Source organism: Notechis scutatus, chromosome 2 (genome assembly GCF_049901735.1).
Source record: "Notechis scutatus isolate UNSWTSFEM ecotype Mainland chromosome 2, rNotScu1.2, whole genome shotgun sequence".
NCBI classification, from domain to species: domain Eukaryota; kingdom Metazoa; phylum Chordata; class Lepidosauria; order Squamata; family Elapidae; genus Notechis; species Notechis scutatus.
In genome coordinates, this window is record NC_142010.1 from 53,676,811 (window position 1) to 53,688,702 (window position 11,892).

At 42.1% G+C, this 11,892-nt stretch overlaps 1 protein-coding gene across 3 annotated transcripts in view; it reads right to left on the reverse strand.

The window, feature by feature from the left end:
• The window catches only part of CCDC66 (coiled-coil domain containing 66), a 38,220-nt gene extending 30,311 nt beyond the window's left edge, over nucleotides 1–7,909 (reverse strand). The window contains exons 1-4 of one of the 3 annotated variants that reach the window (XM_087954765.1): nucleotides 7,708–7,909; nucleotides 3,228–3,292; nucleotides 1,203–1,228; nucleotides 11–452 (exon numbers count right to left, since the gene is read on the reverse strand). In XM_087954765.1, the coding sequence (XP_087810891.1) occupies nucleotides 11–452; nucleotides 1,203–1,228; nucleotides 3,228–3,292; nucleotides 7,708–7,718 (544 nt within the window). In that variant the 5' untranslated portion in view covers nucleotides 7,719–7,909. The remainder of the gene's footprint in view (nucleotides 1–10; nucleotides 453–1,202; nucleotides 1,229–3,227; nucleotides 3,293–7,707) is intronic. The other 2 variants (XM_087954766.1, XM_087954764.1) reach the window with 2 other exon arrangements.
• Nucleotides 7,910–11,892: the final 3,983 nt, after the last annotated feature.

An 11,892-nucleotide genomic window follows, 5' to 3' on the forward strand; every position in this document is an offset into this window, starting at 1 on the left:
AAAAACTTACTTGCATCTCCTTTCTTTTCTGCCAGAACCTGAGTGGCTCCTTGGGTTCCTTCTTTTACTGCCATTAAAATCTGTTCCAGCTGCTCTTGTGTTAAACATACCAAATTGTCCCTTCGATCCTCAACAGAAAGAGAATGCTTTTTAAATTTCTTGTTGCATGCCAAAGGTTTCTTAATTGAATTTCTGACATTATCTGGCTTTGAAGTTGTATTGTCTTTTTGGATTATAAAAGCATCATCTTTATTACAAGGTCCCTTCGATAAATCCTTGGTAAACATCACAGTTTCAGGATGTTTACTACCTTTGGTCACTGAAAATCTTGATCCGGTTTTCTGTTTTGTTAAACATTCATTCTTCTCACAGGATGTTTGCACTGATTTCAGAATATGCCCATTTGGTTTTGATCTCGTCGTGTATTTTAAAATCTTGTTTTTATTACATATCTATGGGACCGAAACAGTACTATTATTATTTCTTCCAGGAATTTGTTTTAAGCTGTACAAATGTTATAGTTTCCCAACTAAAGAAACAGGGTGTTTGCAAAATAAATTTAATGGAAATAATACTTTCCTACCTCAACCTCTACAAAAAAAACCTACACTTTTTGAAGTGCCAGTATATAATGAGATAAGAGATAGATAGAAGATAGACAGAGAGACAGACAATGTGTATAGTATATGTGTAAATAAAAAACACGATAGAAAGCTTTTTGCTTATCTTACCCAATCCTCCATAGATGTTTAATATACATTTCAAAACCAAAAACAGAATATATGTAATGTATTTATATTCTTGTTCTTCAGAGAATAACATCATAAATCATTTTTTATATTAAAGAAAACCCTTTACACCTTTAAATGAAAGGAGTTGAAAAAGAAATCATTGGATAGAAGGTTCTGAAGCGATAACTAAATCCTACCTGTTGCCTGGGAAATCCAAAGAATTAAGGAAGATTGTAGCCAGTTGCATTTTTATAAGAAAACATAGATCTTAAGAAAGCATGGATTCAAATCTTTTAGGGCTTTAAGGGCAAAAGTGAGATTTAATATGTTGCTGACCAGTTTTTCTTAAATTACAAACTTTCTTAGTAAAATAAAATTTCAATACATGTAGCTACAATTTATTTTGCAATCAAAGCAATTAAACGGAATGATTTGACATCTTCAACATTATAAGCAGGATTTAAGACTTACCCTTATGCCTGGTTTCGACTGACTTACTATGAAAGGGGGGAAAAAAGTGCATTAGAATAAGGTCCAGGATAATTTTAACTTACATTCTCAACTTGGCTGGCAACATCCCAGTGACACTAAGAAGGCCAGAAAGTTAAGTGAATATGAAGCATATTCTTCCATCCATAGATACAGGTAATTCTTGACTTGTAAATGCTCGAAGTTCTGACAGAGCCCTCCCCAAAGGGTACTTATAACCTGGTTCCATATTCCTGATGATGCGTGTGGTCTCATGATAGCATTTACAGCCATCTACAATGTTTCAGTCACATGACCCCAATTATGATATTTTTTCTGAAAACTGATGTTTGCTTCAAGTTATTGGCAAAAAAAAAAAAACTCCATAGTGAACAATGGGTTCTCTTACTGACACAGTGTTCACTGAACAATAGCAGATTCACTTAATAACCATAATCACTTGCTTAATGACCGCCACAAAAAAGGTAATAAAATTGGGCTGGTCATGTGATGACGCACTTTATAACCATCATGACTTATAACTGTAATGGGCAGTATTCATTACAGTCATAAATCGAGGACTACTTGGCTATATATATCAAATACCCCATTTCTCTATTACAGGTTATTTATTCTTAAAGACCATTCACTAAAGTGGAAACATACTCATGTTTACGGACAATTAAAGAGAAAGGGAGTAGGCAGCCCCCCCTTTTTTAAATAAAAGAATTTACATTTAATCTCAATCATACATAAGGGGAAATATGAAACTTCTGTTCCTAAATTTCTGTAAATCAGACAGTTCTTATAGTTTAGTTGAAAAGGGAATATTCCTAGCCCAGTGATGATGAACCATTTTGTTGTGGTGTGCCAGAAGCATGTATGTGCGTGCCAGTATTCACAATGCAATGCCCCCCGCCCCACCCCCTGCGCACGCAACACCCCCGCCCCCTTACCTGCACTGCACATTTGCCCACCTCCCATTTGATGCCGTTTTCACTGTCCCGGAGGCTCGAGGGAAGCCTCTGCAGCCTCGGGAGGCCAAAAAACGGGCTTTCCAGAAATACTGGAAGTGCCTGTTTTCAGCCTCCCAAGGGCCTCCAGAGCGCGGAGGAGCCCGTTTTCACCCTCCCGGAGTCTCAAGGGAAGCCTCTGGAGGCTGAAAACGGGCCCGTTTTGGCACTTCCAGTATTTCTGGAAGGCCTGTTTTTCGGCCTCCCGAGGCTACAGAGGCTTCCCTCAAGCCTCTGGGAGGGTGAAAACGGCCTCAAACAGGCCAAAAATCAGCTAGGAGGTGCACGCATGAGCAGTGCAGGCAGGTTTGGCTGGGCCTCGTGTGCCCGCACAAATGGCTCTGTGTGTCACAGGTTTGCCATCACAGTCCTAGCTTTTCAGAGACATTTCTAGTACAAGTATATATAAGTATAGTACAGGCCTATATATAATTTAGGCCAAAATCAAACCACAATTGAACCCTTAAGACATATCAACCCTTTCATAAGAACATACATATGTACAGACATACACACATTCTTTTTTCCACACCCATATCCCCAACACACACATTCCAAATAGATAAGATTTTTAAAAATCCACTTCTGGTACCTACACAATGAGCCTATATGGTGTTGTGGGATCCTTGGTGCCCTCCAAGCTTGTTGGTTTTCTTGAAAATGTTCCATTACCAAAGTGGGTAACAACTGATAATGAAACATCTGCAAGAAAACCACTAAGTCCAGAGAGCACCAAGGATCCCACAGTTCAATCTTGAGCTACGGTATAAATATTCTCTTCTGTATCAGTGTGGGGACTGATAACAATTTGGGGAACTGAAGTCCACATATCTGCAGGGGAACTAAGTTAGGAAAATTACTGTTTTCTGAAGTAATCAGAGAAAAAATAATCCACAACAATTAGAATATATCTGATTAAGGTGTTTAAAAATTAAACTCTTTTTAAAAAAGCAAACAAAAAACTGCTGGTAATCACTAATAAGGACTAATTTTTTTTATATAAGAGTAATCATACCACAAGGAGCCACTATCAGTCTAGGTTTTCCATCCAGTATTTCTGTTTCAAGCTTTAAACCATCTCTGTAATCAAAAAAGAAAAAAAGGTGAACTATTTCTATAATTGAAATCAGCTTGGAAAAAATATGGTGTGGAGCATAATTTTTAAATAAATCAATAGTCTATTTCATTGTTTGTGCAAAATAATAAAGATCTTAAAGAAAAGTGATTACTATATGCCTTTTGACATATTCTAGTTTTCTTTTCTCCTTTCCACTTTTAAAGTTACCTCTCTTTCCTTAAATTCCTAAAAAAACAATAATAGATTAGACAGAATCTATTCTATTCCATACAGCAGGGCTCCCAAAACTTGGCAACTTTAAGACTTGTGGACTTCAACTCCCAGAATTCTCCAGCCAGCATAGCTGACTGGAGAATTCTGGAAGCTGAAGTCCACAAGTCTTAAAGTTGCCAAGTTTGGAGACGTCTGCCGTACAGAATGGAAATTATCCAGTTTAGTAGGGAAAAAAGGCTATCGCTATATTTAAGTCAAACTACCTAGAATAAGATTTCCCCCTTTTGAAAAAGTCTCCGGAGTAAAAAGTCGTTTTTGGCACAACATAAATAAAGACATGTTAAACTCAATCCCTAAGAGAGGAAAATGAACTGTTTACTACTCTCAGATACTTACAAAGAAATGTTTTTTTCTTTAATGCAGATCACAACACTGATTCATTAACACTTCTTGCATCTCCTATTTGCAAGCTTTAACTTTTTTTTGAAATCTATTGTTGTTGCCTTACTGGGGGAAAGACTTTGAGCATGTACAGTATATGGTAAAGGGCATGCACATACATACAGAGATCATTGTAACAGGGGAAGGCACAAGATTTTCTATATCCCTGAAAACGTATATAACATCTGAAATAAGACAGCAATCTTCATGAAATAGTACAGATCCAGCTTTAGTGTAATTTGACTAGAAGGAATATCTGGCAATGAAGCGGGAAGCATCTTTGAAAATTAGATAAAAACATCTGCTTTGGGTGATTGCATACCTTTAACACCAGATCTAATCTTACTATGCATATTACAATATATACATTACTATAACTAAAATGTCAACAAAGGATACTAAAATAACCAATAATGAACCCTTATTATCCACTAAGGGTTGTTGTAACCATTCTACTATCAGAAAACAGATTCGGAACTGTGGGGATTATGCCGCCAGCGAATTTAGTCTTAAAAGTTCACGGAAGCTAAAAAAGAACCAAGCTTTCCAAAAGCCATTTCATTGAGGTGAGTGTAAAAGGCATAACCCTCTGATCCTTAAGCTTACATGTTTCTAGTCCTCATTGGAAGAGAACTAGAAAAATCATCACCTAGGTTGTATATGTCTACTTCTGGACTGTATTATTGAGCCGCAGTGGTTAGAGTTACTACTTCTGCTGGCTGCTGGCTGCCTCCAATTTGGCAGTTCAAATCTCATCAGGCTCAAGGGTGACTCAGCCTTCCATCCTTCTGAAGTTGGTAAAATGAGGACTGTAAACCGCTTAGAGAGGGGCTGTAAAGCACTGTGAAGCAGCACATAAGTCGAAGTGCTAAGTGCTATTCCTATCACAGGGCCTTTTAAAAAATTCTTTCACATAGGGGTGGAGAAAGGAAATAAAGCATAAGTTCTGAAATACTTTTATTCTCAGCTGATTTTAGAACTTTAGATTGATTGGTTTGGAAAACCAGCAACAATTAAGCTCTCTGCATAGCATGTTTGGTCTCCATGGTTCATTGTGGGATTTGTAGCTGCCTTTACACATTGTATGAAAACATAGCTTTGTTTGTTTAACAAGGTGCAGCTAAAACTTCCTAGCTTAGCATGATGTGTAAACATAGCCGCCTCTTATCTTTCCTTTCTCAAAATAAAGCCTCTGCATATAATTGTAAATCTGCAGAGTAGGAGAAAGAAGGTTTCAGTCATCATGCGTAGGTCTTCTGTAGTCATGACATAAGCCTAAAATCAGGCTTGTCAGATGCTACATCTTTTCTATCCTGCTCTACGGAGTGGAGACTTGGCCTCTGACAGAAAGCCACTTGAAGAAACTAGAAGCATTTGAAATGTGGATTTACAGGCAGCTGTTTCAACATATAAGTTGGGTTGACAAAATCAGAAATGAGGTGATAAGCCTGGGAAAGCCAAGGGAAATCATCAAAATCATAAAAAAGCAAAAGTTAGAATATTTTGGACATGTGATGCAACAACCAGAAAAATATGGCATACTTCACTTAACGCTCTAAGGCAGTGGTGGCTAACTTTTTTGGGCTACTGTGCCAAAAACTGCGCTCATGCTGCAGCACCCAGAAGGCAATGCATGCGCCCCCCACCACCCCCTTGCCTGCACTGCACTTCCCAGCTGATTTTCAGCCCATTTGAAGCCTTTTCAGCCTGCCAGAGGCTTGAGGGAAGCCTCTGCTGGCTGAAAAATGGGCCTGTTTCATCACTTCTGGTATTTCCAGAAATACAGGAAGTGATGAAATGGGCCTATTTTTTGGCCTGCAAAGGCTTCCCTCAAGCCTCTGGCAGGCCGAAAAAGGCCTGAAAATCAGCTGGGAGGCATACACATGTGCAGTGAGGTAAGTTTGCCTGGGGTTCACATGCCCACACAAATGGCTCTGTATGCCACCTGTGGCATGTGTGCCATAGGTTCGCCATCACGGCTCTAAGGAAAGATTGAAGGCAAATGAGGTCCAGGCAGAAGAAAAACATCATGGCTTCAAAATATAAGGGACTGGTTTAGGCAAATCTCAACAGCACTTTTTTGTGCGGTTGTTGATAAACACAGGATCACCAACATGATCGCCAATGTCCGATAATGGATATGGCACAAGAAAAAGTAATCATTATTATAGAATCTCATAGCTATTTCAAATAACAGCTTTCTCATGCAGAGAAACATAGGGGTGAAACAGAAATGAGCCGCTAATAGTGGCTATGAATAACAGATTGGGTGTCTATTTTGCACATCTTATTTGTTGAGTCACAAAAGGATCACAGTTAAACATGACCTGAATTGTGCTGGGAAATCTAAAACAATCTATAACCGAATAATTATGTGCTCCAAATAATTACTTGCTGCAAGGAAGGAAGCCACAGCCTTTAATCACAAACTTACATATACTATATTTGAACAATAATCATAAATGTCATCTGCCAGGTTCTAATCTAATAAAGTACTTATCCAGTAATCAAATTAGAGGAAAGTGACTTATCAAGGTTGAAGAGACAAATGTGATGAATCTAATAATTTAAAGTTGCACAACAGAATGATCTTCTCTGTTCCTTGGAAGATGTCTACAAAACTCTTCTGCTTTCATGTTTGCACACAAGAGTTATTATTACAGAACAATGACCTGCCTCATTCATGCACAAGTGATTTGAATAATATCATTTTGCAACTGTTAATACTGTTCATATGAAAAATCTGAATGTTTTTTCATTTTCAAAAAGAAAATGTTGGCAGTTGGTAACTAGGAGGCTCCAATAAGGTCTGTTGAACGTGATGCAATTTGTAGCTGCAATTGCTCACAGCGACTTGCCGTCTTCTCCACATCCATGAGATTCCTGCTAACACCTCTTCCTAAGCCTACTGAACCTAATTTGTTTTTTACCCAGCCCTTTTCTGCGTAAATGCTTTCCCTCTTTCCTGGCACTAATATTGTATTGTTGTTGTTAAACAGAGCAATTATTTTCCTTGGAATATGATTTGCCTTTTGAGTGATTTTGTTTCCCTAATAAAAAAGAACGACAACCTGAATTCACCAGGCTGATAACAAAACAATGAAATTCATGAATTCTAGATTGTAGGACTCTTGTCAGCACTCAATAAGATTTACTTCCAAATATCTGATGGTTATCAAAAACGTCAGGTCCACACTCTTGAACGCAAGCTAGAGAAACGTCTGTGGAGATTCTCAAGTCATCCAGGTCATGGTTGTCCCCAAAGGTCCAGTCAGAGCTGAAGAAGCTTCTTAGATGAGAAGCGAAACGTCTTCAAAGAAAAACCAGAAAGGCCGGTTGCCTCTTGGGAAAAAAGGCACCTTTGGGTCAACCTAGAGAGAAACCTGCAGCTGAAGCTGTCCAGCTCTTGGCGTGGACTTAGGGCAGCCGGCATTCCTACCTAGCACAGCCTCAACATCACTAAGCACGGCGTTGTTTTTGCAAGGCTGATAAAAAAAGAAAACACCGCACCATCAACCAAGCTCAGTGCACTTGCCACGCGAAACGGACGGGCCCCCAAGGCGGGCAGAGCTAGGCAGGAGCAGCTCTTGCAATCCCCCCCGGGTAAAGCCACACCAGCCTTCCAAGAGGGACGGTCTCGGAGGCTTCGCGGGCGCTCGCTCCGGCTGGAGGGCAGAGGATTTCGCCTCCTCCCGACAGCTCTCCCTCGAAAGGACGAGGTCACCCAAGAACGTGGCATTGCCGCGGGGCTTCGCTTCCTTACCCCAGATTCATGGCTGCGACTCTGCTCCGCGGAAGAGCGCAAGAGCCCGTCTGCAAGGGCGGGCGGGCTAGCGGCAGCAAGAGGCGCACGAACAGCCCACCCTTGGCCGGCTCTCGGCTTAATGTGTGTACGTCGGTTGCTTGCCACCGCACAATGAAAGACGAGCTGATAGGCCTGCGGCTGCCCTGACTCTTTCACCAATGAGCTCCCGCTCTCGCTTATCGGGTAGCGCTCCCCGCCTGCGAAGCATTGTGGGAGTTGTAGTTCCAGGCGCACCTCGTTGCTCGCTGTCTGACTCTTGGTGGAGGAGACGGGCGGAAAAGCCGATAGAAGAGCTTTCCGGGCAAGCTTTTCCGAAGCGGAGGCAAAGAAGCGCTGAGCGTTCCCGTTTTTCTTTTCGAAAGGGTCCTTTAGAGGCATCAGGGTTGCTTCAGACTCCTGCTGCTCAATCTCAGCACCTTTAAGACACGTGGACTTCAGCTCCCAAAATTCCCCAGCTAGCAATTCTGGGAGTTGAAGTCCCCAGTCAGGAAACCCCCAGCTAGGGGAAGGCTAATTTGGACCACCAGAGAACTTTCATCTCTCTGGTTTGGCATGGAGGAATTACATCATGGGTTTAAAAAAAAAAAAAAGTGAAGGAAGGCCTGACTAGCAGGTGTTGGAACACATACAGAAAAGATTCAGAGAAGAGATTCTGGAATTGTTTCCAGTCTCTTAATGATAGTTCTATGTTTGGTCACATGACTGGGAAGGAGGAAGTGCAGCCTTGACTGGGAAGGAGGAAGTTGCAGAGAAATCTGCAACGTTCCAAACTGCTGGACAATTGACTTTCCGTTAGGGAGTGTTGGGCATAGTGTTTAAGGACATTCCCCCCCTCCCCTTGCTGGCTCTGGCTGGATTGGGCCCATTTTCCAACTTCAATTTTATTTTGCTGATTTCTCCCCTACACCAATATTGGCCCTTTTTTCTTCTTCCAGATTTCCAAGTGTTATCCTGACCAAAGACAGGTATATAGAATCCCAAGCCCCTTTAGATGTAAGCTAACTTTATGGTCACTTTAAATGTACACTAATCGGCATACATTAAAACGAAATGTCATCGCATACAGCTCTCAAAAGATCTCCATTGCCAATATACACTCCATAAACATGACAAAATAAATACATTCAAAATTATGCATATACTCACGTACATGACAGGGAGAAACAACACAGTCTAGTTCGGATGTATATAGCGAGAAAAACGAATCTTGCGAGTTTACCAGATGGATGGTGTAGGGAACAAAGCTGTTACAGAATCTGGTAGTCCTGCGAGAAATACTTTGAAACCTCCTCCCAGAGGGGAGCAACAGAAACAGACCGTGAAGCGGGTGTGTGGGGATCTCTAACAATGCTTTGAGCTCTAAGCACATAGCGCTTATATAAGCAGTATCCTGAATGACAGGAAGCAAGCTTCCTATAATCTTGGCTGTCCTTACCACTCTCTGAATGGATTTCTCTCTCTGAGGCACTGCTGCCATCACACCAAACAGTGATGCAGTTTGTTAAAATGCTCTTAATTGTGCCCGTGTAAAAAGTGGCCAGGACAGAAGGAGAAAGATGTATTCTTCTCATTCAACGCAGGAAATGCAGACACTGGTTTGCACACTTCACTAAGGATAACATGTGGAGAGACCAATTCAGATTGTTAGTTATCTGCACCCCCAGATACTTAATACTGTTGACCACCTCTACAGGGGCACCCTTGATACTGAGTGGAATACAATCATGCCGGCTTTATGTAAAGTCTTCCCCTCACTTCACTGGGTGGGAAAGAATGCAAACATCAAACTAGAATTAATATGTTTTCATGCTCTAAACTGCAAACTGATTACAGTAAAGCAGTTATATCTGATAGCCATTTTTAATTTAATTATTTGTATTCCACCTTTTTTCAGGCATCTTAACTAGTGTTTGGGTTTTATGCCTTACTTTAAAATGCTCAGTGATTGAAAATGTGGTTGAACTAGTATGGCTGTACTGCTTATGACTGATCTTGGCTCATCTAAAAAAACTAAGCAGATAGACTATAGTTAGTACTTGGAGGGGAGACAAGCAGGTAATATCAAGAAAATTACAGGGAAATCTCAGTGTAGTTTCAGCAGTTGAACTCAATTTCAAGGATGCTTTATGAAGGGTATTTTCCTCCTAGTCCACATTGCAGAAATAAAATGTAAAATCCACAGACATTGATTGACTTAGTTACTTGTTACATTTATACAATATTCTACATTTCTTCTGGGAAGTCAAGCTCAATGTGATTTGTATAGAGATCCCTCGTTATTTTATCCCCTCCATAACCACCTGTGAGATTAATTGAACAAGGGTCAATCAGTAAGTTTCATGTAGAAATTTATGGCTCTACCATTCTAGTCCAACATTTTGATTCCAACACCCTAGTTCTACTTTACAAAGAGTACAGTATTAATAACTAAAATACACTTGAAAACTATGTTAGTTCAAGAACAAACATTACTTTTATTTGCCTAATGGTAAAATACTAGTTTCTTATAAACTTTATATCAATCAGTAGATGGCAGAATAGTCAAGTTTTGATATCTGTTCTGTAACTTAACAAACAATACAATAGTAATAATATTTCAGATTTTTGGGTGCATATTTAACTTAATAGCTGTTGATAACCAGGCAGCTAAATAAAAGGATTTTTAAATAAAGTAAGTAATATCATCCTGCAGTATATTTGTGTGTGTGAGTGTTGGTATATAAAGTTGCATTTGTGAAAGGAATTAATTTGTGTCCTTCTCCAGCCAAAGGGATGATATATACTGAATATCATTTTGGGGCTGGCATAGTTTCCAGCTTTGTATGGATTCATATAACAGCAGTGTTCTGTATTTGCATTCTTGTAAACCTGTGTTCTGATTGGCTAAGACGCACAGCACTCGGATTGGTCGAGTGTGCAGCACTGATTGGCCGTTACAAAGCACCCGTGATTGGCCGAGCCGATCATGGGAGATTTGAACGGCTGTCATTGGCTGCAGCGCCCTGGGCAAGACCAATATAAGCCGGCGCCATTCCAAGCCAGGCAAGCTGATCTACCTTACAATAAAAAGAGCTTTAAAAGTCACTCGCCTCGCGTCTCTTCTTGGGACCGATCTACCGATACAACACTGGCGACGAAGGTGGGATTCTGAACAATGACCCACCCTGCACGTGGCACCGCGGCAAGGCAACCGGCAACATGGCCAGCAGCACTGCGCCACCTGCACCCTTCAACCAGGCTGCAGAGGACTGGGAATCTTACATCGATAGATTCCTCATGTTCCTGGAAAGCAGCAACCTAAAGGATGCGAATGGACAGAAGAAAAGGGCCGTGTTCCTGATCCACTGCGGGCCCGCAGTATTCAAGATGGCGAAAGCCCTCGCCAAGCCCCTTGATGTGAAGGTGATGGACTGGGCCGACCTCGAGCCATTACTGCGAAGCCACTATGCGCCCGCCGTACCAACCCTCATCCGCCGGCACGATTTCTACCGGAGGGATCAGAAGGAGGGTGAGAGCATCAGCGACTTCGTGGCTGATCTACGGGACCTAGGGGACATGTGCGGCTTCACCGACATGGATGAAGCCCTGCGAGACCGTGTTGTCCTTGGGCTCAAGGACCCCATCCTGCAAAGCCAGCTAATGGCGAAGGGCGACATATCCCTTATTGATGCCCTCGCCGAGGCAACCGCAGCAGAGGCAACCAGGAAATTGGCGGCCCGGATGCGGCAAACGAGCACAGCGGACCGGCCCGTGACGACCGAGGCAGCCCCGACCCCTAAGAAGCATGCCGAAGCCAGCCACCGAGCAACCACCACCACTCATCATGGCGACCTCGACTCCCTCACCGACACTGAGGACGAAGAGGAAGACATCCACCGGCTCCAGGCAGAACAAGACCGGCGCGAGCGGCGAGGTCGTAAGTCGGGTTTCCAGTGCGCCGGGTGCGGGGGTGACCATCCACGGTCGGAATGCCGGTTCCTCGACGCGATCTGCCAGCATTGCGACAAGCGGGGCCACATCGCCAAGGTGTGCCGGTTCAAGTGTAACCATAGCCCCCGGAGACGAGATGGCACCACCCCCCAGGAACAGAGACCGACACGCCGAGACCGATGGAGCTGGGAGAGAAGAAACAAGCATCTCAAC